The sequence below is a fragment of the Triturus cristatus genome, chromosome 4_2, assembly GCF_964204655.1.
Source record: "Triturus cristatus chromosome 4_2, aTriCri1.1, whole genome shotgun sequence".
Taxonomy (NCBI): domain Eukaryota; kingdom Metazoa; phylum Chordata; class Amphibia; order Caudata; family Salamandridae; genus Triturus; species Triturus cristatus.
In genome coordinates, this window is record NC_140586.1 from 699,311,421 (window position 1) to 699,339,381 (window position 27,961).

Here is a 27,961-nt window from a genome sequence, read left to right on the forward strand (position 1 = left end):
GGCATAAAAAGGGATGACTTGCTTTGTAAAATTGAGCAGTCTCCTGAGAACTCATACCGTGATGACTTCTAGGACTTCTGTTACTGGCTGCAGCCAATAAATTCGATCTCTGACGCCACCAAGAAGTATCCTGTGTCTCTGTATTCTAAGACAGGTGAACCCGAAGTTTTTGGGCGTGCCCCTGGCGCCGCTGGGTTCAGATAACCTGGTTCTTCAGTTGGTGCCCAAAGTGGGGTGACATCAAGCGGTACCGGTCCAAGCCCGAGGATCGTGAGGAACTTCGTGAGGAAACTCTGGAGGAGGGCCCCCACTTCAGCGACCCCTGCATGTCGAAAAACGTGGACCGAAGGTCTCTTTTTCCACGAGATTTCCCCCTTCTGACGGCTACGTAAGGACCGCTGCCCTGACTGTCGCCCTGTCTTGGACCACCCCTCTTCGTGAAACTTTGTAAGGCGAGACGATCAACGGATCTTCTGGGTGGCGTAGCAGACAACTTGGTTAAGTATAAGTGGGTTGCTCCCATTAATTTGTTTGGTTCTTAGTTTTACTTGGTCCTTAGTTTGATCTTGGTTCTTAGTTTGGTTCTTAGTTTGTTTGGTCCTTAGTTTTGATTTGAAAATTGCAATTTCCAAAGCCGAGGGTCTCGTATATTTACGAGTGTATCGGTAGAGATAGTCCCTTGAAGTTTGAAGCTCGATTAGTGAGCGATGATGCCTAATCGTAGCAAATTTGGTACTTGGTTTTGTTGTGGTTATAACAGGAAGTTCCGATTGGAGGACTCGTGTCCGATACCTCCAGTTGGAACTCCGACTTATGAGCTCTATTCTAAACACGGAATGGGCCCCATTACGTTAAATGAAGTATGGGTCCGCTACACTAGGAAAGATGGTGTCTTACGATGGCCCCAATATGGTAGTTTTGATACAGAGATTTTAGACAATTTGGAGGCAAAATTATTTAGGAAGAAAGCCCGGCCGGCAATGTTCGACTCCTTCCGCCTCTGGCGCAAAGAAGCTAGACAACGAGAGATGAAACAAGCTAAAAGAGATAAGAGAGAAAAGGGTGTATCGATAATGCAAGCTGCTAGGCAGTTTAAAGAAGATGAAGAAGATAAAGCGGTTGAGGTGTCAAATAGGCAACATCATATGGCTATTGATAAATGTTATCCAGCTTTGTCACCCCCTCCTGTGAATCCTGTTAAGGATCCCGAAAAGGATCAATTAATGTCTTATTTGTTAAAGTCACCTCCCCCTTACGTGCAAGGTGCTACTGCACCGATATTACCGTTTGTTGTACAACAGGTTGCTGGTCAGCCTTTAGTTCCTCCGCCTGTTCCACAGTTGGTTCAGGTTCCTTCGGCACCCCCTCTTCCTGGGTTGCCTACTTTACCTTTGCCTGCCTTGACTCAGACTGCTTTGCCTCTTGCTCCTGTCCCTTCGACTTCTTCCACTTCTGCGTCTTTTCCTTTTCCATCACAAGGTACCTTTTCTCCTGTTCTTATGACCGTTTCCCCTTCTGTTCGTCGGCGAGTAGCTGACACTGTTGCTAATTTCTTAATTCCTCTATTTGGGTTGCTAGTCACGACCCCCGTTTCTGATGACAGACAGAGACGTAGTCCGCTCCCTGGTTCCGTGGAGCGTGGAGTGTTGGATTCGTTGGCTCGTAGGTGGGTTACGAACGTCTCTAGGTATGATCCGGGAGTGGTTTTGAATACGTTCCTACAGTGGAAAGAGCCGATGCGGCAGTATGTTTTTGATATGATGTGTACTTTGCTTCGGGAACAATGGGAAAATGATGAATTGGAGTTGGCTCCTGTAGGGTTGCTTGATATTCAGAGTGAGTTCGCCAAAGGGACGATAGTGGGAGCTGGTGTCGAAGATGCGGTAGTGACACTTCTTACATATAGGTCTGCTCTTCCTCCCCAGCTGTTGTTTGAGCCTGATGCCTCCGTTAGAAAGAAGGTACGACAATATCCAATGAGAGAGGTTCCTCCAGTTTGGAGAGAGGGAGACGCAAACCCTAATCCACCTATTTTGGCTCATTTCCAACGAGTTTGGATACATGTCCCTTGGAAGAGAGCTGAGGTTTTGGCTCTTAAGCAAACCTTACCCGACCCCCGTAAGAATCCCGCGGGGCATTATAAGGAGTTGTCCCAGACAGTCGACGCATGCATTATGAATCTAGCTGATGTGGATATGTTATTGGGTAATGTAGTTCCTCAACCGTTGTGGGCGAAGATTCGCCATGAGGATCATACGGTAGAATTAGGTGACAAATGGGTGAATATTGCGGCTGCAGATGCTAGACAGGTAGGGGGATCTAAACCTGAGCCTCTAATTGCGGATTTACCCGGTAGAATTATTAATATGATGAAAACGATGATGCCGGCGTTACGAGTGAATTGGGACAAGTTGACAGCATGTAAGCAGAAGAAGGACGAAAGTGTGTCTGATTTCTTCACCAGGTTTGAAGAGACTTTTATAGATCATAGCGGTCAAGATATGAATACGGAAGGTGGCCAAAGACTGTTTGTAGATAAGTTTGTCTTTAATTTACTTCCCGAACTGTGTAATAAGTTGAAAGATTCCGAGAGTTCTTGGGCTGTCTCTTCGTCGGCCCAGATATTGGCGACTGCACAGTACTACGAGAATAGAGATAAGGATGAGAAAGATAGATTAGAGAAAAAAGCTTAACTTAAAAACGAAGGTTCTTCTGCAGCAGGCGTATCCGCCTCGCTCGAATCAGGAAGAATCACAGCCACGTCTACAGTTTCAGCACCCTACATCGTTTCAGAGACTGTCACAGAAACCCGAGTATTTCCCTCCAAGTCCACCTTTTGGTCTGAATCAGTGCGCGTATTGTAGAGAGGAAGGTCATTATAAGAATGAGTGCCCTGTTTTACGACAACGTGCGAGCGGTATGTTGGCTCCAAGAGGTCGTGGTAGTTTTCAGCAGGTGTCTTGGGGTAGAGGACGTGGCGCGTTTCCTCAGAACGAACGTTCTTTTCCCCCACAGACGTCTATGAATTATTTTGATCAGCAGAACGTGCAGACTGGCAGATCTCCGCAATATTACGTTGACGATTACTATGTTAAGAGTGAGAGTACTGGCTATAATGATTGCTAGGACAGCCAAGGACAAAGAGAGGGAGTAGTGTCAGTTCCAGTAGACCAGGATGGACCTTATGTTGCAGTGGTTACATCGGGTGTGGTAGAGCCTTTTCTTTTGGATACTGGTGCAGCGAAGAGTTCTATCATGCACTGTAAACTCCCTGGCGCACCTTTGTCTGGCTTAACGAATATTTCAGTGGGATTTTCTGGCGCCCCAGTTCGTAATCCAGTTTCTAGGCCCTTGTCTCTTTCTATTGGGCCTTGTGAATTGGAAGCACCCCTTATTTTGACGACAGGTTGTGGTGAGAATTTGTTGGGTCTGGATTTGTTGAAAAGACTGCACGCGACATTGTATTGTTCTCCTTCGGGAGTACACCTTACATTGGGTAAGAGAGTGACCTCTCCGATGTATCTGTCTAGAGATCAACTTCCACTGGAATTGCGTTGTCTCCCTGATACTCTTTGGGCTACTGGTCCTAATGATGTGGGTCTTTTGGGGATTCCACCATATGTTGTGAAGCTCAAATCGAATGTTAGATTGCCACGTATTCCCCAATATCGGATTTCGAGTGATGGTGAAAGAGCGCTTTTAGCGATTATCTATGATTTAATTGAGAAAGGTGTGATCGAGGAGATGAGAGGTAACGTGTGTAACAGTCCTGTTCTGCCTGTCTTGAAGCGTACTGATTCTTCTCAGCAGCCTGAGTATCGGTTTGTGATCGACCTTCGAGAGGTTAACAAGATTGTTGTGCCCCAGTTTCCTGTTGTTCCGGACATTACTGCTTTGTTGACTTTGATCCCAGCGTCAGCTGCCTGGTTCTCCGTCATAGACTTGAAGAACGCTTTCTTTAGTATTCCAATAGCCGAAGAAAGTAGAGATATTATTGGCTTCTCTTTGGGAGGACGAAGCTTCCGGTTTAAGCGCGCTCCTCAAGGCTATTGCCAAAGTCCGTCCATCTATAGTCAGGCTTTGAAAACTCAGCTTGATACTTTTGTGTTGCCTGCGGGTGCTGCTCTCATTCAGTATGTTGACGATCTGTTAGTGGCTGCTGATGATAAGGAAACTTGTAAAGAAACTACTCTTTCGTTGTTACAACATTTGTCTGATTTGCAACATAAAGTGTCACCTTCAAAGTTACAGTACTGTCGCCAAGAAGTGACCTACTTAGGGCATCTCTTGTCGAAGGAGGGAAGAAGGTTGACCCCAGAACGAATCCAAGTGATTGCTCAAATGACCGTGCCTAGTACGCAGAGAGAGGTACGCGCTTTCTTGGGCATCACGTCGTACTGTAGACAGTGGATTCCGAATTTTTCCTTGTTGGCAAAACCTTTGTTGGTTTTGACTTGTAAGGATACACCGAGTTCTCTTCCCTGGTCTGACGATTGTCATTAAAGTTTTTCTGAATTGCGTGACGCGTTGTGTTCTGCTCCGGTGTTGGGTACTCCGGACTACAGTAAGCCTTTTAAACTCTACGTTCATGAGAGAGAGGGTTGTGCATTGTCAGTTTTGACGCAGCAGTTTGGTGAGAAACAGCGTCCATGTGCGTATTTTTCGTCAACTTTGGATCCGGTAGCTAGAGCGTTGCCGAGTTGCTTGAGAGCTACAGCAGCAGCGGCTGTTTCCATCCGACAGTCTGCTGGGTTGGTGATGGATAATACATTGGTTGTGATGGTTCCACATGCAGTGGATACTTTATTGAACAGAACAAAGACTCAGCATCTTACTAGTGCAAGGTTGTCAGGTTATGAGTTGACGCTTTTGGCCAGTCACGTGCACATTAAACGGTGTAACGTATTAAATCCAGCGACATTGTTGCCGATTTCTGTGGATAGGGATGGTCAGGAACAGCATGATTGCTTTCTTAGGACAGAAGAGGAAACGAAGGGTAGAGTTGATTTAAAAGATACTCCTCTTTCATATCCAGATGGTACGCTAGGGGTTGATGGGTCATGCTACAAGCTTCCGAATGGTGATACGACGGCGGCATATGCCGTGACGACATTGTGTACGATTGTTGAAACTGCACGAGTGAGCTATAATTCAGCACAAGCAGCGGAATTGATCGCATTAACGAGAGCGTGTATCTGAAAGAAACACGTTAGTTAGATTCCTCACCTTAGAATATCCCCAGGCGTCAGACTGGATCCGGAAGATTTTTCGTCAGCAATACCCCTTGCGCGTCGCTAGGCGTCGTCTGCGGCTCCGCGTCCGTCGTCGGCGTCGTGCGCCGGGATGACGTCGTCGGAGTACTTAGACGCCGCCCTCGCGCGCTGACGTCAGTTCTTCTTTTTTCCGCGCCAGTAAGCGCAGATCCGGGAGAGCTACCCCTTTTAGTCTTTTTTGACTAAATCTTTTTGATCATTTTTGATCCCTGTCTGTCGACATCTGGTGCCGGTAGGATGCCTGGGTTCAAGGCTTGTGAAGACTGTCATCGACTGATGTCGGTGACCGATCACCACCGCCGGTGCCTCTATTGCTTAGGCCTCGACCACGACGCGGAGTCGTGCAACGACTGCCAGGCCCTGACTTCGAAGGCTAGGCGGGAGCGGTCCCGCAAGCTTCTCGAGCTTCGCCACTCGGCTCCGCGTCGTGCGCGATCCCGGTCCAGGAGGAGGTCCAAGGATCGCTCGCGGAGCCCTAGCCGACGCCACCATCGATCGTCGGGCTCCAAGTCGTCGGGTAAGTCCAAACACTCAAAGAAGTCCAAGCGGCGACATCGCTCTTCGGACTCCCCTCGCCGGTCGCGCGACTCGGCCGAGGGTCCAAGTGGTTCCACCCCCGCGGCTCCGGCGGAGCCGCAGGTGCCGCGTCCGCCCCCATACCTTCCGGTCCCTGGGGCTGACGCGGCGCCGGCGGAGATCAGCGCCTTCCTCTCGGCCATGAGGAGCCTGGCCCCGCCGTCGACGCCCGCTGGCGCGCCTTCGGGCCCCGCGGGCTCGACTGGGCGACCTCGCGTGCCGGCGGCTCCGGCCCCGGCGCCGTCGACGACTCCGGTCTCGACGCCGCAGGTCCCCGCGGGGCCCATGCCTGGGCCCCAGTCGACGCCGGTTGACCTTGTCACTCCTCCACCGGCGCCGACGCCTGAACCACCGACGCCGTCACCGGCGCCGCCGACGCCGACGCCTGTGACGCCGACGCCCCAGTTTAGCCCTCATCCGGACCCGACGCCGGCACGGCGTCCGCCGACGCCGCATCCGACGCCGCTAGAGACCTACCATCTCTACAGTCCGGTTCCGATCATTCCTCCTGTTTATCAGGAATCGGAAGAAGGGGGCGACTGGGAGGGGTTCGAGGACCCTCTGGCTGTTCAGTCACAGCTTTCTCAGGACTGGGCAGATGAACTGGGGGAGGCCAGCGGGCTGGACACCTCGCCAGACGCTGGATTCACTTCTCCTCCGACCGTGGCTTCGGAGGAGGGTGCAGCATTTTCTGTGGTGCTGCGCAAGGCGGCTGAGGCCCTTGGGCTCGAGTTGCCTGCCGTGGCTGTGAGGACCAACATCCTCACTGAGGTGCTTCAAACCTCAGCAAGCTCCACTGAGCCTCTGCTGCCGTTTAACGAGGCCCTCACTGACGTTCTGCAGGGCACCTGGTCCAAGCCCTCCACAGTCCCTCCTGTGGATAGGAACGTTGCCAGGCGCCACCGCCCTGCTCCGGGCGACCCCAGCTTCCTGTCCCAACACCCCACCCCCGAGAGTCTGGTTATCCAGGCCTCTACTTCCCAATCCTCCTTCCCGACCGCTCCGCCGGACCGGGATTCCAAGAGACTCGAGCAGTTTGGCAAGAAACTGTTCTCGTCCCTTAGTTTGGGCCTGCGGTCCTTAAATACCGCCTGTCTCTTGGACCGTTATTCCCATTCCCTGTGGGATACGGTGGAGGACGTGCTGCCCCTGTGTCCGGAGGAGGTCCGGCCACGTCTTTCCCAGGCTCTGGCCGATGGGAGGGATGCAGCACGGCACGCCATAAGATGTGGGCTTGACACCACGGACTCGCTAGGTCGGGCGATTTCCACCACGGTGGCGCTCCGCCGCCACGCCTGGATGCGGTCCACGTCATTTTCCGGGGATGTCCAGAACACCCTCATGGACATGCCCTTTGATGGCACTCGCCTGTTTGGTGAGAAGGCGGACAGTGCGCTGAACCGCTTTAAGGACTCCCGGGCTACGGCCAAGTCCTTGGGCCTCTCGGCTCCGCGGGCGCACACCTCCGCTTTTCGCCCCTTTCGTGGCCAAGGAAGGGGCGCCTCCTCACGTCCGCAGAGCCACCAGCCGCAGAACCAACCTGCGCGCGGTCGCGGACGTGGCTTCCGCCGTGGCGGAAATGGAGGCCGACGTGGTCAGCCCACATCCACCCCGGCAGCATCCGCCTCAAAGCCTTCCTAGTCCGAGCTTTCAGGCCCATACCACGCCAGTGGGCGGCAGAGTTCGCCATCACCTGCTCCACTGGCGGTCCATAACATCGGACAGGTGGGTGCTGCAAATAGTCCGAAGGGGCTACTCCCTCCCCTTCGAGACGACCCCTCCAGCCATGCCACCACAGCACCACCGTATCTCGGGGGATCATTTGGATCTTCTCCGCGAGGAAGTTTCGGCTCTCTTGGCCAAGGGGGCCGTCGAGCGCGTTCCGAGTCCAGAAGTAGGTCGTGGTTGTTATTCCCACTACTTTCTGGTTCCCAAGAAGGGCAAGGGGGGCCTGCGCCCTATCTTGGACCTCCGGAACGTCAATGCCTTCCTCCGAAAGGAAAGGTTCAAGATGCTAACGTTGGCTCAGGTTTTAGCTGCCCTAGACCCTGGAGACTGGATGGTAGCGTTGGACTTGCAGGACGCATATTTCCATATCCCCGTCCTGCCGGCCCACCGGCGTTACCTGCGGTTCACGGTGGGCCAAGAGCACTTTCAGTTTACCGTGCTCCCCTTCGGCCTCACCAGTGCCCCTCGGGTGTTCACGAAAGTGATGGCGGTGGTCGCAGCTCATCTGCGCAGATCAGGGGTCCCAGTCTTCCCCTATCTCGACGACTGGTTGTTGAAGGCGGGCTCGCCCCAGGCAGTCGTCTCCCACCTCCAGACTACGGCGGATCTCCTGCATTTGCTGGGGTTCTCCATCAACGTGCCGAAGTCGCACTTGAGTCCCTCTCAGAAGCTCCTCTTCATCGGAGCGGTTCTCGATTCGGCGCAGTTCCGGGTCCATCCACCGGAACAGCGGGTCCGGGATATACAGGCCCTGATTCCCATCTTTCGGCCTCTATCCCGGGTTTCGGTCAGGCTAGTGTTGCGGCTTCTGGGGCTGATGGCCTCCTGCATCCTACTAGTGCATCACGCCAGGCGGCGCATGCGGGCTCTGCAGTGGGACCTGAAGTTTCAGTGGGCCCAGCATCACGGCAACCTGTCCGACCATGTCTTGATCTCGGAGGGCACTGCACAGCAGTTGCAGTGGTGGCTCACGGACCGCGAGTGGGTCAAGGGCAAGAGCCTCTCCCTTCCCCAACCGGAGCATGTCGTAGTGACGGATGCGTCCCTCCTGGGTTGGGGTGGCCATATGGGAGAGGCGGAGATCAGAGGCCTCTGGTCTCCGGCGGAGTCTCGTCTCCACATCAACCTGTTGGAGTTGAGAGCGATCCGGCTTGCACTGAAAGCCTTCCTTCCCTCTGTCAGGGGAAGTGTCGTGCAGGTGTTCACGGACAACACCACCGCCATGTGGTACTGCAACAAACAGGGCGGGGTGGGGTCGTGGACCCTTTGTCAGGAGGCTCTGCGCCTCTGGACATGGCTGGAACACCAGGGCGTCACCCTGGTGGTTCAACATCTGGCGGGCTCTCTGAACGCCAGAGCAGACGAACTCAGCCGCCGGTGCATGATGGATCACGAATGGCGTCTGAACTCCGAAGTGGTGCAAGGCCTCTTTCAGCAGTGGGGAGAGCCTTGGTTAGATCTATTCGCCACCGAAGAGAACGCGCAATGTCAGCAGTTCTGCGCGTTGGAATTTCCAAGGCGGCACTCGCTCGGCGACGCTTTTCGTCACGAGTGGAGTTGCGGTCTGTTGTACGCCTTTCCGCCTATACCACTTCTGCCCAGAGTGCTGAAGAAGATCAGGCGCGACCGGGCCCAAGTCATCTTGGTGGCTCCGGATTGGGCACGAAGATACTGGTATCCCGAGCTACTCAGTCTGTTGACCGATCCCCCGATACGTCTGCCCCTTCGGGAGGATCTTCTGTCGCAGCAGCAGGGGACGGTCCTCCACCCGAACCTGTCCAGCCTCCACCTCCATGCGTGGAGATTGAGCGGCGGCAGTTGATGCCATTTGACTTGCCTCCTGAAGTCTGTGATATCATTCTGGCAGCCAGGCGTCCCTCCACAAAGTCGGTATACGCCTGCCGGTGGAACAAATTTGTGGCATGGTGCACAGCAAAGGCTGTGGATCCCCTTTCCGCCCCTCTTTCTGAGGTTCTCCTCTTCCTTCTTTCTCTGGCCCGGCAGGGCTCTGCCCTGGGCACCCTGAAAGGTTATCTTGCTGCCATCTCCGCCTTCTTGCGGCTTCCTGATCAGCCTTCTCTTTTCAAGTCCCCTGTGGTTTCACGCTTTCTCAAAGGCATTACACACACGTTCCCTCCTGTCCCTTTTGTAATGCCTCAGTGGGACTTGAATCTGGTTTTGACATTCCTGATGTGCGCTCCCTTCGAGCCTCTTCACAATTGCCCTCTTCGTCTTCTAACTCTAAAGGCTGCTTTTCTGGTAGCCATCACCTCGGCTAGACGGGTGAGTGAGCTCCAGGCTTTATCTTCAAAGCCTCCTTTTCTCTCTGTTCATCCGGACAAGGTTGTCCTTCGGCCTCGTCCCTCTTTTCTTCCTAAAGTGGTGACTCCATTTCACCTTGGGCAGTCTGTCACCTTGCCCACCTTCTTTCCGCCTCCGCATCCTTCCAAAGAGGAAGAGAGGCTCCACCGTCTGGACCCAAAACGTGCGCTCTCCTTCTATCTGGACCGCACAAAACAGTTCCGGGTGGACGACCAGCTTTTTGTTGGGTACGTGGGCGCTAAGAAGGGGAAAGCTGTGCACAAACGCACCATCTCTCGGTGGGTCGTTTTGTGTATAAAAATCTGCTATTCCTTGGCTAAAAAGGACCCTCCTGTTGGGCTGCGCGCCCATTCTACTCGGGCCACGGCGGCTACTACTGCCTTGGGACGGGGAGTCCCTTTGCAGGACATCTGTCAGGCGGCGACGTGGGCTTCTCTACACACGTTTGCCAGGCATTATTGCCTTGACAGCCAAGTCCGGAGGGATGGCTTCTTTGGCCGTTCTGTCCTCCAGGACTTTCTGGTGTGATCTTGGTTCGCAGACCCACCACCGGGGATGGTATTGCTTGGGTATCTATTCTAAGGTGAGGAATCTAACTAACGTGTTTCTTTCAGATGAACAAGTTACTAACCTTCGGTAACGATGTATCTGTAAGAAACATTAGTTAGTTAGATTCCTCACCGACCCTCCCATCCTCCCCGTTCTGCGAACTGACATCTAGGGTTAAGGTTGTCCTTTCAGGCCCCTAGATTTTATTTTTGGCACCAGTGTCGGTCTTTGCATGGCTCTGCGTTCCTGGCGCGGAAGGCTATGTACAAGAACTGACGTCAGCGCGCGAGGGCGGCGTCTAAGTACTCCGACGACGTCATCCCGGCGCACGACGCCGACGACGGACGCGGAGCCGCAGACGACGCCTAGCGACGCGCAAGGGGTATTGCTGACGAAAAATCTTCCGGATCCAGTCTGACGCCTGGGGATATTCTAAGGTGAGGAATCTAACTAACTAATGTTTCTTACAGATACATCGTTACCGAAGGTTAGTAACTTGTTCGTCTTGTCTGAAGGAAAGAGAGTGAATGTATATACCGATAGTCAGTATGCGTTTGGTGTAGCACACAGTTTTGGACGCCTGTGGAGAGAGAGAGGATTCCTTACGTCACATGGGACTAAAATCCAACATGGACGGTTGGTGAATGAGCTTCTTGAGTCACTTACTCTGCCGAAGCAAGTTGCGATTGTGAAGTGTAGTGCTCACCGAAAGGTTACGGATGATGTTGGCTGTGGTAACGCGTTTACGGACGAAGTTGCGAAAGAAACAGCAAAAAATATGATGGGTCGAATGTATGTTGCAGGCCCTGCGAGATGGATTGGCGCGGATGGAATGTGTGAGGATACGATTGAGAGTGTGAAATCGATTCAGGCCGAAGCTACGGAGAGTGAAAAAAGCATGTGGAGAGAAACTACAGGTAGATTGGATTCGACTGGTTGTTGGGTTGAGTTGTCGGAACACCAAAGATGGATGTTACCCGATGCGTATGTGCTTGCGGTGGTTACGATGGCACATGGAATGTCTCACATCAGTGCGAAAGGGATTTGTAAGCTGTTGGCTCCAGTGTGGGAGAATGGAGGAATTCCCAAGTGTGCGGAGAATGTGGTCAAGTATTGTATGGTGTGTCTGATGTATAATCCTGGTAAGGGAACTCCAACTCCAGCTGGTCACTTCGCTCCTCTGACGTATCCGTTCGAGGTTTTGCAATTGGATTTTATCCACATGGAAAGATACAACAATTTAAAATACGTCCTTGTAGTTGTTTGTGCCTTTTCTAGATGGGTAGAGGCATACCCCCTAAAAGATAATACTGCCTTGTCCACAGCTAAAGTTTTGCTCAAAGAATGTTTCCCTAGGTTCGGGTTGCCAAGGATGGTGTGGAGTGATAACGGAAGTGAGTTTGTGGGCAGGATCATGAAGAGAGTATGTGAGGGTTTGGGCATAAAGCAGAAATTCCACGCTGCAAATCATCCCCAATCAGCTGGTTTAGTGGAGTGCTATAATGGCACTCTGAAGCTAGCCAAGATTCAGGCGAGTTCTGGTCTCCAATGGCCCGATGCCTTGCCATTGGCACTTTTGTCAACTAGAACTACAGTGCATTCCCGAATTGGACTTAGTCCGTATGAAATTGTTTTTGGTCGACCGGTAAATGTGTGGGGAGTGCCGAGACCAACGAAATTTAGTGACATCGAGTATCTTGTGTTGGTGGACTATTTGTATGACCTGACGGCTAAATTGCGTGTCTTACATCAACAGGTTCATGATAGCTTGCCACCAGCATCTGTGGACCCAGGTCATACTATCAATCCTGGTGATTGGATCCTGGTAAAGAATTTCCAGAGGACTAAGAACGATCAGCCCCGTTGGACGGGCCCTCACCAGGTGTTGTTGTCTACAAGAACATCTGAAAAAGTCTTCGGAAAAAGAAATTGGATCCACTGCGTACACTGTAAGAGGGTACCTTTACCTCTGCCGTACGACCAGTGGATCCGCGAAGGCATCGCAGACACCGAAACTGAGAGATTGCCGAAATTCACACCGTTTAGCGACGCTGAGTTGGCATGGACAAGGTCTGAGAAAGGAAATGACGATGTCTTGCAAGCAGCTGTGCCTTCACCTTCAAAAGTGGACACCACTGAACCTGAGCTGTTGTTTCAAAGCCAGACAGAGCCTGGTAAGAGTCGTTATGACCTGCGGTCTAGAGACACTGGACTAATAAAGAACAAATAATTCCTTTCGTTTTGAGAACAGCACTCTCTCAGCCAAGAAACTGTTTTGATCTATTTTTCTTTTTTTCGAACTACCATCCGGGTTCAGCTGTAAGGTCGCGGTGTAAAGACTTGGGATTGCAGCCGTGTAGACACAAGGTCGATGGTTCTGGTTGGTCCTAGGGCGTTCCCTGGACTGACAGACGAACTCCTTAGCAGAAGAAAACTAACCGCCGCGAACAGCATGGTGAGAGGATGGAGTTTTTTTAGGTCAAGAGAGCTGTTGAGAAAACGAACTTTAAGATGAAACTATGCAGGATAATGCATCTCAAATGTTTTCCGATTACATGTATTCTGATGTTTCTTAGCATGACGTTAGCTTTGGTGGGTTGGATTGTTTTTTCTACCCAACTGACTTCTGCACCCACTTCTCAACCTACGTCTTTTCCTATTACTACTTCTTTGCATTCTTTTCATATCTTACCCGAACACGAGCAGATTAGAAGGTCAGAATTTGTAAATAACTCATTTGTACAGCTTCTGCATCAACATCAGTTGGTAGTGAACATCACTAATTGTTGGGTGTGTGGTCTTATGCCACATACTACGGATAGAGGTATTCCCTATCTGGTTCTGCCATTTAGTCAGAATGGGTCTTTATGGGTGTAGGAAGGTGGATATCTGACTATGGTTACCCCCAACCTTTTGCCTAGTGTCTAGCTGGTTTTTCGACTTAGTTGGCCTGAGATCCTGCCATTCAGGGTCTCAGGCTGTCTGCTCTCTCTTTAAAATGGACTCCATGTACCCTAGGTACAGTCCCAATTGGTAAGGATCACCTTATTGGACCCTGTACAGTGTACCCTAGGTACACAGGGCATAGGTGTACCCTAGGCCTCCCAGGGGCTGCAGCATGTATTATGCCACCCCTGGTCTGGCCTTCCAATCAGACACAACTGGCTGATCACTCAGCTGGGGCAGGGTCGTGTAATCACCCCTTGCTTAGATATAGTATACCTATATCTACCCTTAAAATAGACACATATGTACCTATCAGCCACTCCTATGGCAGGCCTTAATAATCCTGGAGGCAGAGTGCTTGGTAACATGTGAGATGGTGCTCTAGCATGAGCTGAGCCTGTCTGCAGCTTTCGGAACCATGTCCTTATAGCTGTTCTATGATATAGCCTACCATATACTCTTAAAGTGCCTTATAATCTTAAACGGTTATGGTAACTATGGTTTGGCTTTATCAAAACATGTTGTGTAAGGTGTCTAACACTTTGGAATAATACCCCCATCCCATTTCTGGGGATGAGGATATTATCCCTCCCTTCTAGAGGGAGAAGACATGTTGTAACCTATTTACCCGGTTAAAGTTAACCAGAGCCCCAGCATCACAAAATGGATGCTGCTGCCACAGACACGAGTCTGACCTCCTGCTGCTGGGAGTGATCCCGGCAAGGGAGGCTTGGACAATAGGTTTCCTGCCTTGGGAGGTGTGAGCACCACCCCAGACAGGCCTTAGTGTATTGGGGCAGGGAGGGATGAAAAGAATGAGACATGCCTGGGGCACACAAGGTGTCCCGTGCATAGTCCAGTTCAAACCGGTGCTGGGCCACTCCAGCCCCAGTCCTGGCGCGAAACTGGACAAAGGGAAGGGGGTGTAACCACCCCTCTCCCAGGTCCCACCCATAAGGCGTGACCTAGCAGGCAACCCAGTCCCCCAGATTAGTATAAGAGTGGTAGCTGGGCCCCAGGAGATTAGATTATTCTGAACCTGCAACTTGAACAGAAACTCTGGACCTTCGACATTCGACAAAAGAAGAAGACTGAAGAATCTCCCTTGTGGCCAAGGAGTGGCTACCCTGTGCAAACAGGCACCATCAAGAGACTACCCTTTGCTTAAGTTCTACGAGGGACCGACTGCAGAGCCCGACCAGAGCCTTGAGTTCCAGACTTCTCCGACCCTGATCCACATCCACAGCCGAGCTGAGATCCGTGGAGGCGACGAGAGACGTGGGACCGGCTACCTGGGAAAAGTGGCTAGTATCTTCCAGCGCAGCTTCCGAGGCACCCTCGAAGTTGTGCACCGGGGATTGAGGAGCCCCAACCCCAAGCACCATCTGCACCGAAGATCAGCCCCCCACACTCCACGAGTCCTGCGTGGGGCCCTTCTGCATTTTCCTGCTTGCCGCGCCTGTCCGGTTGCTTGCCCGTTGGCTAGTGGCCTCTGCGACGACGCATCCTGAAATCTTCACTGCTGGTTTGGCTCCTCCAGACTGGCTCCCGCTTCCCTGCAAAAGAGAAGCACCCCAGACCTTCCTGGTCTGCACCAGAAGCAAGTCCTCTGTTCTTCGTGGGTTCCGCTTGCCAAGGCTTGGTGAGTCCTAGTTCGACTTCGACGCCGCCGACAGCAAGCGCCTTCGTGGGACAGCTCGCCTCCTGGTCCTGGTCGTCCTCGACGTCTCCTGGTCCCCGTGGCTGCAGGGACAAGCTTCACCTTCACCTGCAAATCTTCACGACATCGCCTGGTTCCTTCCTTGTTCCACGTGGTCACTGGCTAGTGACCTTGACTCTGTCCCTTCTGCTTGCAGGTCTACTCTCTTCTTGATCCCAGCCTTGGGATCCACCGGACACTCTTCACTGACTGCCTGTCAGCAACTTTCCTTCAGGCATCCATAGAAGTCCACGACGAAACCTGACACAAGTTCACACCTATGCACCCGCAGCCCGTGGGCTAGGTAACTTGGGTACTTCGGTGCTCACAAGGGTAGTGACTATCCTAGGGTCTAGTTTCCGAGTCTCGACTCTCTAGCTGCGTCAGAAGTGTCCTTAAACTGTTAAATTCTAACTGCTAGTAATTCTATCGACTTTTACGCATTACGCGTGAGTGTTTCCACTCTGCACTTGAATCCCGTGGGCCTCCCACTTCCTAACTGTTGCTAGTGTAGTTAGTGTAGCCCCAGCGATTCCCTAGGCCTAGGCCTATCCTATTTCCGTGACAGTGGTCCTTATACCACTTCTTTAGTATATGGTTTGCGTGGCCCCTAGGGCCTAACTGTATTACTTACCTGTGTGACTTAATGTATGCTTGAATAAGACTGTGTTGTACTTACCTCTAATCTCATAAAGAATTCTGAGGGTTGTCTAGAATAAATACACTTTATTTTATATATATATATCTGTTGTGGTGTCCTTTCATTTGGTATTCAAGGGATTATATATGGTATCACAGCTGGCTTCACATGCCATTCAGAGTTTAGCCTAAGACTGCTCTTGTCCATGCTACCACTAGGATAGCTGGTCTATAAGGCTGACTTTACAACCAATCACCATAAGGGTTGTTTGGACTGATTTAAGGTGTACACTAGAACTAGTGACATCATACATCAGGCCAACTTCTCACAATGGGCTTTCCAGACAATGTTCATTTATGCTATCGAAGTCTATCCCCTGCGTTCCATAAGAGATAACTCGAGTAATAAAGCCTTGGTGAAGGGAATTGCGAATATGAGGAGGGATATCGATAGGTATAGGGCTATTCCCAAGGACGAGTTACTAGCTTATGTTGGCTGGAACGCGACTGGATACAGTGTTAGTGAAAAGCAGAGACGAAAGACGTCACCTCCGATTTGGATCGTACCCCACCGAGGTCATTTTTGTCTGCAAGGTATTGGCAGGAATCCGAAAGCTCAGTTAGGGAAGAGTGTTTGTACTCAGACGTATGTTTTTACGTCTCAGTCTTCTCTGCCGTTTTTGGCAGCCAAGGGTACATATTTTGTTTGTTACAACAGAGCATATACATGGTTGCCCCCTGAGTTTTCGGGAACGTGTTATTTTTTTTGAAAAACGTTTTTATTGGCATTTATATGGAAAGACATACACAGGCACAGGTGGTAACGCCATCAGCACAGAGATTTACATAGCAAGCGCGCTCAGTCGTAGTTTCGGGAACGTGTTATGTTGGATATTTGTTGCCTCCTACGTATACTGCTGCCGCAGATTACCACAAGACGAGAGTTGTTAGGGGTGTCTTTGATCAGGAAGATACCGCTGGACAAGAAGTGGGAGACTTCTTTAAGGGTTTCCTACCGTTTTGGGGACCTATGGTTAACAGTAGGAGCTTGCGGCAATTGACGAGAGTGGTTGAATCCACCATAAACGAAACTGCCGGTGCCCTTAGTAATTTGACAGCTGAGCTTCAAGCGGATCGCCTTATGACATTGCAGAATCGTATGGTTTTAGATGTCATACTTGCAGATCGAGGTGGAGTATGTAAAGTGATCCAATCGAGTTGCTGCGTTTTCATTCCAGATAATGCTCCGACAGTATACAAGGCCATCTCCAGGCTACATAAGATCTCCGAGTCAATACATACGGACGGAGGAGATTGGTCGTTAACTGGATGGTTTTGGGGACTGCTATCCGCTTGGGGATGGAGGATTCTGACGATCATTGGTGTGGCTTTAGCGATTCTTTTCTTGTGTTGTCTCTGTGTACAGTGTGGTCCTGCCATATGTGGCCTTTGTGCTACCAAATGTGTTAGGAGACCGCCTGTCTTGAGAAAGGTACGGAGAGATAAGATGATGCTTCAACAGCACCTTGATGATTTGATGAATATCGACATCGACTCAGATGCAGACTGAGATTGCCTATGTAAGGGCAAAAGGAGGGTCTGAGGTTCCGTGAAATCTGAATCTGCGTTTTAATCATCGTGGTTCCGTTACGATTTTGGTAACAGCGAACCGTAACTAGTGAATTCGGCTAGTACGTGTGTTTTCGTCACATTACACCAAAGAATTCACTTCGTATTTAGGGTTTTCGTATCGAACCCCGGGTTCCATTTTGCGCATGGTAGCCATTTTGTGGTTGCCCTCACATAGGCCGATGACTGTGGTTAAACAAGCTTTTTGGACAGGCGCACCTTAGCTCGAGTTTGTGCTGACTCCTACATGACTTGAGTGAACTGACCTCGTTGCCCGAGGCTGACCCTGCCAAACCCTTTCCCGCCCGCTAGCTGATCTTGATTAAGGGTCAGAGCACGGGATCTTGTAACGTTTTATTGCACACAAACATGCCTCATCCTTCTTTAATCTGTTTCTGTTTCCTCTTTTATGGTCCATTTACGATATGGGTTGTGGTCTCTTTATTATGGGTCTGTCCGGCTTGTCTAAAGAAGAATGTTGGGATTGTTTGATGATTGATCATGGGCCGGACAACTGAAAAGTGGGTTTTACCGTCATGCGATACCTTTGGTGTGGTTACATGTGATTGGACAATTTGTAAAATAATGGGTGTTTGTCTGGAATGTGATGTTTCTGGCATAAAAAGGGATGACTTGCTTTGTAAAATTGAGCAGTCTCCTGAGAACTCATACCGTGATGACTTCTAGGACTTCTGTTACTGGCTGCAGCCAATAAATTCGATCTCTGACTCCACCAAGAAGTATCCTGTGTCTCTGTATTCTAAGACAGGTGAACCTGAAGACTTTGGGCGTGCCCCTGGCGCCGCTGGGTTCAGATAACCCGGTTCTTCAGTTGACCCCCTTTCCTTTTCCACCTCGTAAGCGCCGAATCAGACAAGGACCCCTCAGTCATTTTTTTGACTGAACTTTTAAACCATTTTCTCTAATTCGACCAGTGTGTCTTTTTCCCACTGTTCTTGGTGTATTTGTGAAAAGAAACCAAACGGTTTCAAGCCTTGTGGTGCATGTCTCAGATCCCCACTTGGTGTGTCGGTGGTGGCTGTAACAGGACCACGATTCAAGGCCCGCGCGGATTGCAGGACTGTGAATCAGAAACCCATCCGTGAGTGGGCTATGGACCTTCTGGCCACTTGCCACGCAACTCCACTCCAGGTCCTGTTCACAAGGAAAGTTCTGGGGCCTCTCTCTGGAGTCACTCATGCTGGTGATCTTTATGATCCCAGACTCCTTCAGGTAAGTCCCACAAGAAGTACTCAAAGCTCTCTTAGACTTTTCCACACTGGTCTTGTTTATCAGATGGGACCCGCTCCAGAGGTCGTCCCTTTGGAGCCTGCACCTGACACTGGGTCTGCTCTGTGCTTCTCCGGGTTTCCAAGTGCCAGAGCAACCCCTACCCAACTTCAAGAATTGTATCAGGCAATGAGCCTTTTTTGGGGCGGACGGACCTTTCTGCATCGCCTTCCAACTCCATAGGTTCGGAAGGGACTCCGACTGGGACTCGGCCATGGGTCTGCCCTCACTGCCAGTTGGTCCCTCAGGATCCGTTGGTGGCCCTGGATTGGCCCTGGCTGTGACTTCCTCCGGGGACTATTCCATTGGGGCTGTTCCCGACCTCGATCTCATTGTGATTCCCGACTCTGAAACGGAGCCGGACTGGCACCGACCAGGCTCACACGATTTGAATTGGAGATGGAGCCCTATTCCCCTGAAGAGCTCTCTGAGGATCACGAATTAAGGGAATCTGAGAGTCCGTATGGCTGTTACGACCCCCTAGCAGAGTCCCATGACAGACAACACGTGGTGTGAGGACCTGCCACAAGCCAGTCGCCTGGACCTCACCAGACACTGGCCTCATATCACCTCCCACAGTAGCTATGGAGGAGGGGGCTTCATTTGCGATGGTGGTCCAGAGGGTGGCCACGGTCCTAAACCTTCACCTGCCCATGGATGAGGTCAAGACCAATGTCTTGACTGAGGTGCTTCAGCCTGAGGTGAACTCTTACTCCCCTTCAATCAAGCCCTAACTGATGTCCTGCTAGGGACCTGAGTTAAGCACTGCACAGGCACACCTGACACAGGACTATCTCCTGCCAGCATTGTCCAACTCTCGGTATTCAACCCCTGAAAGCCTAGTGGTCTAGGCCTCAATCTCCAAAATAAATCCAGACATGTTCCCTACCGCACCACCAGAAAGGGAATCCAAGAATCTGGATACCTTTGGAAAGTGGGTTTTCTCTTCCACCTGCATAGCACTGCGGTCCGTGAACACGGTCTGCTTATTTCAATAATTTTCCTACTGTGTGGGATATGGATATGCAAGTGATGCCTATGGTCTCGGAGGAGACCCGAACCATACTCACTGAAGCTGTTGCTGATGGGAGAAATGCAGCAAAGCTCATGATCAGATGCGGGTTGGATATGACCAAATCACTGGGTAGAGACTTTCCGTCACTTCAGCCTTCCTGCAGTTGCAAGATCAACGCTTCCTGTACAAGTCGCCTGTTGTGACTCATTTCCTGAGCTGTTTACAGCACATTTCCTCCTACACCTTTCATAATGCCTAATGGAACTTGAATTTGGTTCTCGCCTTCCTAGTGTGCACCTACTGAACCAATGCACAGCTGCCCTCTGAAACTGCTTACCATCAAAGCAGTCTTCCTTGTGGCTACAACATCTGCCAGGAGGGTTAGCGAATTACAGGCATTTTCTGTTGAGCCCCGCCTACCCCCTTACACAACGTTTTTCCCTTATAAGCTGGTCCTTAGAAACCGTGCCTCCTTCTTGTTAAAGGTGTTAGCACTCATTTATGTCGGGCAGAACATCACCCCGCCTACTTTCCTCACGCACCGCAGGAGACTCCACCATCTTGATCCCAAAAGAGCATTGTTGTTCTACATCGATCGCACAAAGACATCCAGGTGGACGTTCAACACTTTGTGGGATTTGCAGGGCGAAGAAAGGAAAGGCAGTCCACAAGAGAACCATCTCCAGATGGATTGTCCTCTGTACAAAAATCTGCTATGCAGTGGCCAAGAAACAACCCCCTCAGTGCTTGAGGACTCATTCCACCAAAGTTGAGGCTGGGACCACTGCTTTAGCTTGAGGAGTCCCAGTTCTGGACATCTGTCAGGCAACTACCTGGGCACCGCTGCACACATTTGGCAAACACTACTGCTAACCCAGTCAGGTTCGGCAAGATGGACATTTCGCCCGTTTCAGTCCTCCAGGACATTTTAGTGTAACACTCTGCAGACCCACCACCAAGGAAAAACTGCTTTGGTATCTATTCTAAGATAAGGAATCTGTGTCTAGAAGTCTCAATCAGATGAACAAGTCAATTACCTTTGGTAATGCCTTATGTGGTAGAGACTCCACAGATTCCTTACCGACCCTCCTTTTCTTCCCGTTCAGAGAACTGGATTTCGCAGACCAGAGAACCTTCAGGACCACACCTTGGTTCACTGGTAAGTCCACTTCAGTTTGGCTCTGTGCTACTGGTGCGTAAAAACAGTTAAAAGAACCGGAGGTCCATGGGGTGGGGCCTATATAGGTAATGTGTCCAACCTCAGAGCTCTCATGTGAATTATGAGGTGAAAGCACATTATTGGTTAGGTTGGCCATATCAAACGAAAGAGCTAGATACTAGGATGACAGCTAAAATAAAGTGAACTTGCTGTTGAATAGGACTGGAGTGCATGTGTTCCTAGATCCATGCCAAATGACTCAGCGAAGCGACGAAGGTTGAAATAAAATGACAAAGGGAATATATGGTTTAAGGTTTTAATCATCATTATGGTTTCCTTCACGACTAATGGTCAAACATGGGGTTGAATGGGGGTGCGGGGCTACTGTTTCTCACATCCAGTGGCTGCTAGTGGATTTTGTTTGAGACATAGAATGCAGCTGTAGACAGGTGCATTGCTAGTCAAGCTACTTGAGCCTGTATTTGCTATGCTGTGAAGTATATTTTGCTACTTTATGATCCTGTCTGATATTCATACCCTCCTGGAGTAGCAATACAGTGGCAGAGAAAAGTTACATTATTACGTGTAGTATTGTCTCCATTTGTTTCACTCCAATTGCCTTCCATTTCCTCTGTGGGACCTTCAAGATCTTAAGAGTACTGCACTAGGAACGTTTATAAAGTAGAGTCTGGTCAGGGTATCCCTCACTGGAACCACTTGTTCTGTCTTATGACATGTCCAAGTTCGAAATATTGAATATGCGGCTGTACCACATGATGAACTATAGAAATATTTAAACCTAGTTTCAGGAGAAATAAGAGCACGTAGTCTGGATGAAGCCATGCTCTTCCATAACTAAACAGTTTAAATGGGGGGGTTCCTCAAGGCTCCCCGCTGAACCCCACCCGTTTCAATATTTATATGACCCCTTTGGCATTCCTGGTCGAATCTTACGGCATCAAGGTCATGAGCAGCTCCGGATCACCTACGAGGGGTACTCAGTTAGCGCCAAGGAAACATTTGCTCTTTGCATAAAGGTGCTACTTCACTGGCTCAGGAGGAACAAACTACAGTGCAATCCAGAACCTATTGTTTGGGTTGAACCCCTTCCCTGGATGGATCGGAATCTGGCCTGACAATGTCCAGCAAACCCCTCCCTTGGCCTCCCCCGACTGGGGTGGCAACAAATGTGGGCATTCTGTTTGATTCACATCTTTCCTACAGCGCCCAAGTTTCGGTGGTTGTAAAATCCTGCCTTTGGATTCCTTGCTTGCTCAGGAAATTTCTGCACCTGATTCCCCATGAAGCTCTGATCTTATCTAGACTATATTACATCAATGTTTAGTACCTAGGCGCGTCAGATTACCTAATCCAGCATCTGCAGGTGGTACAAAAAATGGCAGTCCGCCTGTCATACACGCTATCCAAGCACAAACCTGTATCTTATCTCTTCGAGAAGCTACACTTGCTCCCAGTGCGCAAGCGCATAATGTTTCAATCCTTAACACTGACACACCGAGCCCTCCACGACAAGGGCCCCTCATACTTGAATGAGTGGATCAAGAAATACAGACCAGGAAGTTTGCTGCGCTCCAGTAACGCTGGTCTGCTTACAGTCCCCCGTTGTAACAAAGCAACAGTTATTGACCGCAGGCATGTGGAACCAGATGCCTGGCGATCTGAGATTAATCGCTGAAGTAGCAAGCTTCAAAAAAGCACTGAAAACATACCTCTTTAATCTTTAGGGTTTCAGGAAGCCTGTTGAACCCGCCTCTGATGCCGAGCGCAGGGACACTCCTGGAGTAGCCGAGCACTATATAAATACTCCTCCATTCATTCATTCATTCATTTGTTGACAGGAGAGAGCCTTTTTAAGAAGCCAACCTCGGTCCTAAGAATTTTGTGGCTTTCATAACCTAGGGTTGAATCTGATACTCATTTAAATGATACATGGACAACATTTTCCCAGCCTTTAGAAAGGAATCAGTTTACTTGTCAGGTGTGAATCAAATAGCTTATAGGAAATACGGTGAGTTCACTTACAATTCTTTATACCACTACATACTAAGTTATTGGCAGTTTGGGGGAGGCAGTGTCAGTGATACATTTGCCTCTCTCTTCCAGGCAATGAGGGTTCCCAGTGTTTGTCTATCAGTAGGTTTTTATTAAGGAAGTGGGAACAATGTACCTGAATTTGGTAGACCACATCCGAGTACACTATCCCTGTTTTTCTTTCATTTTTCTGTGTGATAGTTTTTCTGTCACTTTTGTAAACTAGTGACACCATAAAAATAGAACTAGCTTTTTTTTTTTAAAAGGAAAACAAATACAATAACAGGAATCCACAGAATGTGCCGTTTTCAGATTGTGGGTGGATTTGAGAGGATAATGATTCTTGGTAACTTCGGAAATAATTGCAACTGACTTGTATAACTAATCGCGGAAATGGGATTAGTTTCCCCAAACCTGCCTGCCTCCCACCTAGATTTACTGCCTTTATAAAATTAGCAACTTCCATGTCCAAAAATCCACAATAAACACATTTTCAAAGATAAGTATCTGCTTGGAATGTGATCAGTGGGGCTATTTCTCCAAATATAATTCGAGGCTGTTAGCCACCATTAGTTTTTAAAAGGCAGGGCATCGAGCATGTGGCAATTTTGCATTTTCCGAAAACTACATTGGGAATAATTGCATTCACAGTTGGTTCACTGTTTAGGAGGCATATTTATGTTACAATGCTTTCCAAAAAATGAAATTGGTTACTTTTCGTTTTTGTTTTTTGCTTTTAGGTGATGTTTGCATTGCGAGAGCTTCCTGGGTCCCTGTCTGTTCTCATGGAAATGTTAGTGTACTGCTGTTTTTGTAATGAGCGGTTCTCCATCACTGTACTTCATTTCATCAAGGTAAGTTGAAGAAAGCTTGAGCAGTTAATAAAGCATCATAATCTGATACAGGCTTTTCTGAACAAGTACACAGTTTGTAGGTTCAGAAATGGGGGTCCCTGTTTCCGCACTGGTGTATCTCGTGTTTATCTTAAACATTTACTTTTTCAGTGTATATCAATATTGTTTTTGCATAAGAACATGCATTGGTCCTGCCTCCTGTTGTCGTGTCCACACAATGTGTTCTTAAATGGAATATAAAAGAGGCCTCACTGTTCAATAGGAAATCCTTCCTTTGTTGGCTATTGGTTTTCCTTGCAGACTTTTTACAGATATCACGGCGACTATTTTAACTCCGAGAACGTGTTTCACATGATGGCGGTGCCAGGAAAAATATACATGGAATCCTTGCGCCACTGACCAGAAATTACAATGCCCTAGACTGTTCATGCTAATATTGAATAGCCGTCCTAAGGAACAAGTAAAATAGTGTGTTGTTCAGAGTCCTCAAAGTGAGCAGGGGAACTACAGGGTTTAAGCACAGCAGGTACTGTGAATGGTTTATATCTAAGATGGAAGCCCGTTATCGGGCTGGATTGTTTTTGAAGGCTCATCATGATGTCGATTGTAAAGCTTTCTACAACATCCTCTCGAAAGCTTTGTGAAGAGAAAGGACGTAAATGTGGTTGTTTTATTCTGTCTAGAGTTCCCATTGAACAACCAAATCGACTTTTTAGATGTGGGATGAAATGAATCGGTTTGCGGGTTTGGGTCCTCCTCTGTCCAAAAGAATATGCCATATTTATTTTAAAATTGTCTTTATCTTGCATTGTGTCTCAATATCAACAAGGTACACATGAATGTGCTCTTGTCCAGCCTTTACTTGAAGGTTTGAGAAGCTTAGATCTAATAATTGTTAATGGGAGGCTAGAAAAGGATATTCCAGCAAATTATACTCATAAGGAGCCAACTGGGAGATCTGTTATAGATTATTTAATTACTTCGGCAACCTTTTTCTGTAAACTCAGAAATATGGAGGTCATAGGAAATGTTTTTAGTGATCATATGTTGATTTGTTTAAAATTTGAATTTAGTTGCGCTAAGGTAGATCCCTGGAACTTCAAAAGTAGTACAGTAGGATTCAATTCATCTAATGGTAGAATTCACTGGAACACTCAAGCGACCACTAAATTAAAAGCAGGCTTAACAGTTCTAATAAGTGACCAGCAGCAATTATTGATGGGCAAGTGTGATTCTTTTCAATTGGATTTATTTGAAGCCTACTCCCACAATATAGGTTCCTTGGCCAAATCATGTAAATTTCCGCAAGTTTCAGTTAAACAAAGAACATATTTTAATCCATTATTAATGTTAAATAGGGAAATAAATAAATTAGTGAGGGCCCAGTTCTTGAATTTTTCTCACGAACGAAGTCATTTAATAAATTTACTAAAGAGGAAAAGACAAAGGAAAAAACGCTCCTTAAGACAAATAAAAGAAGATGGAGTATGGGTGCAGCTAAAAGAGGTTGCATCTAAAAATAATTCCAAAAGATATTGGGAAATAATCACCGACTGCTGTGGCACAAGAGTGAATTCTCTCCCTATTCCCATTAAAGAGGAGGATTGGAAAGTTCATTTACTAGAACTGTGTTCTGCACATTTTAATTCCATCAGTTCAATTATTGTGACATCCGACCAGTTTCAAACTCCTGAATCTAATTATGTACACTCAATTAATGATGTATTTGGAGCAATTAAAAAAATGAGATAATCTGGAGCAATGGGTCCTGATGAAATTCCCATGACAGTAATTAAAAACTTCTGTGGGCTACTTATCTAGCGCCTCTGTTTAATCTGTGCTACTCTCAGGGGAAGACTCCTCCATCTTGGTCCGGAAATATTCTAATCCCCTTATATAACAAGCATTGGCATAGCCAATAGGTCTCGCTTTTGGGACCTTATAAGTATTTAGTTATGGACCACAATATCCTTGGTGTAACAACATCAACCGTTGCATGGCTAAACACTTATAAGGTCCCAAAGGCGAGACCTATTGGCTATGCCAATGCTTGTTTTATGTTTGTGCTTGGATTAAGACTTGGACTCACCGCTTGAGTTTTGAGCGCAAAGTTAACTGTGCACAGGAACTACCTCAGGAGTAGGACTTGAGTTTCCACCTACTAACTGGAGTGGAAGCGTGACTTACACAAAAGTTGCAACTTCTTCTTGTGTTTGGCAACATACAGCTTTGCCTCCCTGTCTCGCATTGCCTTCAAATTCATTATCACGCAGTCTTGGCTAAAGCCCTGACAGCAGAGGGACACCTCGAGTAGATCCGTTACTGACATTTGCTTTCTGCATTCACGACATGTAGTTTTAGGTGCGTACTTCATTCCCTAGCGCACTGGAATTCGATGAGAGGACATCGGAGAACTGTCAAAATTGGAAGGGGAGCTCCAGATCCACTTTAGAAGGTGGGGAAAAAAATAATTGATGTCAGAGGAAAGGCGTCATGCTTATACGCTGCTCTTCTATTTTGGGAGGGTACAGAACTAATTTGGAGCTGCATGGCGCCACCTCGAGGTGTGCAGGAGCACTGCTGAAGAAAGGTTTCTGGATACAGTGTACCATCTGGACAGTATTCTAAGGTCTCAAATCTGCAATCAGAAGTATCCATCAGAAACTGCATTATACCCATCAAACTCAGTTGATGGTTTGATGAAGCACAAGGCCTGAATTAAGCTTACCCTGCAGAGAAACATAATGTCTGCTAAAATTAGATGAATCAATGACCTGCTGTAAAGGAGACTTCGTGCATTTGTTCAAAGAGTAGGGCCATTAGTGTGAATAAAATATTAACCTCCCAGTTAAACAAGCGCAAAGTGAAAGGAAAGAGAGAAAAAGATAAGAGGCGAGAGAAAGGAAGAGGCAAAAGAAAGACAGATGCGCGAGAGGAGTGAAAATGAAGCTGACGAGGAGGGAGTGGGAGAAGGGAGGGGGTAGGGGAGGGGAGGGGATTCACGCGCTGTAAGGCTTAATGAGCCATTACAAAAAGCCAGATGGCCTGTGCATGTTCATGCTCACATGCATACAGGCTTTAGGCCAGCAAAAGCCTCTCTGGTAGCACTTTGAAAACCCGCTTACTAAAGGTCTCGCCTGAGCTAGCGCATGGGCTAGCGCTCAGGCGAGTCCTAAAAAGGGTCCTAGAACACATCCTGGTAACTACCGGCAAATAGCCCTGTTGGAAATTTGTTTGCCCTTAGTATCCTTGTTCATCTTACGGAATGGGTGGAGGAGAAGAAGGTTCTTCATTTAGAACAAGCAGGTTTCAGGAAAAATCACTCCACCTTAGATAACATCTTCATGCTGAAACTAATAGAGGCGAAATATACAATTATTCGTAGTTCAAATGTATATATACATGGCGTTTATAGATTTCTCAACAGCATTTGATAAGATAGATCGATCTTTATTATGGAGAAAATTGCAAAAAATGGGCCTGCCCTATCCACTGCTATCTCTACTTATCGCACTACATTCACAAACTTGGTGAAAGATACTAATGGGTGGAAATCAAGGCTTATCAGATGCTATCCCTACTGAAAATGGCTTGAAACAAGGTTGCTTGTTAGAGCCGTTGCTGTTTTCTTTATATATAGCTGATCTGCCTGATTGTTTTGATCATGCTGAGGGAGACGCCCCAAAGATAAGTAACCAGCCTTTTGCATGCCTCTTTTACGCAGATGATAGTGTAGTAATGGACCTAACCCCTATTGGGTTGAATAGAAAGTTGATTTCCTTTCAGAACTATAAAGTCTATCATTTCTTGAAAATAAATGTTTCTAAAAGTAATATGTTAGTTATAAAATGTAAAAAAAAATTGAAAATTATGTAATTTTAATTGGCACATGGGTTCTGAAAAACTGGAGGTGGTAGATTCATATCTTTATTTAGGGAAACTAATGGCAGGTAGTACAAAGAACAAACTCCATATTGAACACAGCTCATGGAAAGCAGTATCTCACGCCAACGGTTTGCGTATCTTTTATCATGCTATGGGTAGAAGGCATTTATCTGATAGAGACTACTATCTGCAGATTCCTTAACGTAGAATTATCCCCAGGCGTGTGACTGGACCCGGAAAACTTTCTTGCCCAGCATCTCGGAGCACCGGGGGGCTGTACCTCACAACTCCGCCCGTCGTCCTCCACGAGCGTGACGTCAGCGAGGTCACATAAGCTCCACCCCG

The 27,961-nt window shown here is 48.5% G+C and overlaps 1 protein-coding gene across 4 annotated transcripts in view; it reads left to right on the forward strand.

The window, feature by feature from the left end:
• USP24 (ubiquitin specific peptidase 24) overlaps positions 1-27,961 on the forward strand; it is a 2,082,369-nt gene that overhangs the window by 1,707,989 nt on the left and 346,419 nt on the right. For all 4 annotated transcript variants that reach the window (XM_085602520.1, XM_085602518.1, XM_085602517.1 and 1 more), the window contains exon 60: positions 23,618-23,731. In XM_085602520.1, the coding sequence (XP_085458646.1) occupies positions 23,618-23,731 (114 nt within the window). The remainder of the gene's footprint in view (positions 1-23,617; positions 23,732-27,961) is intronic.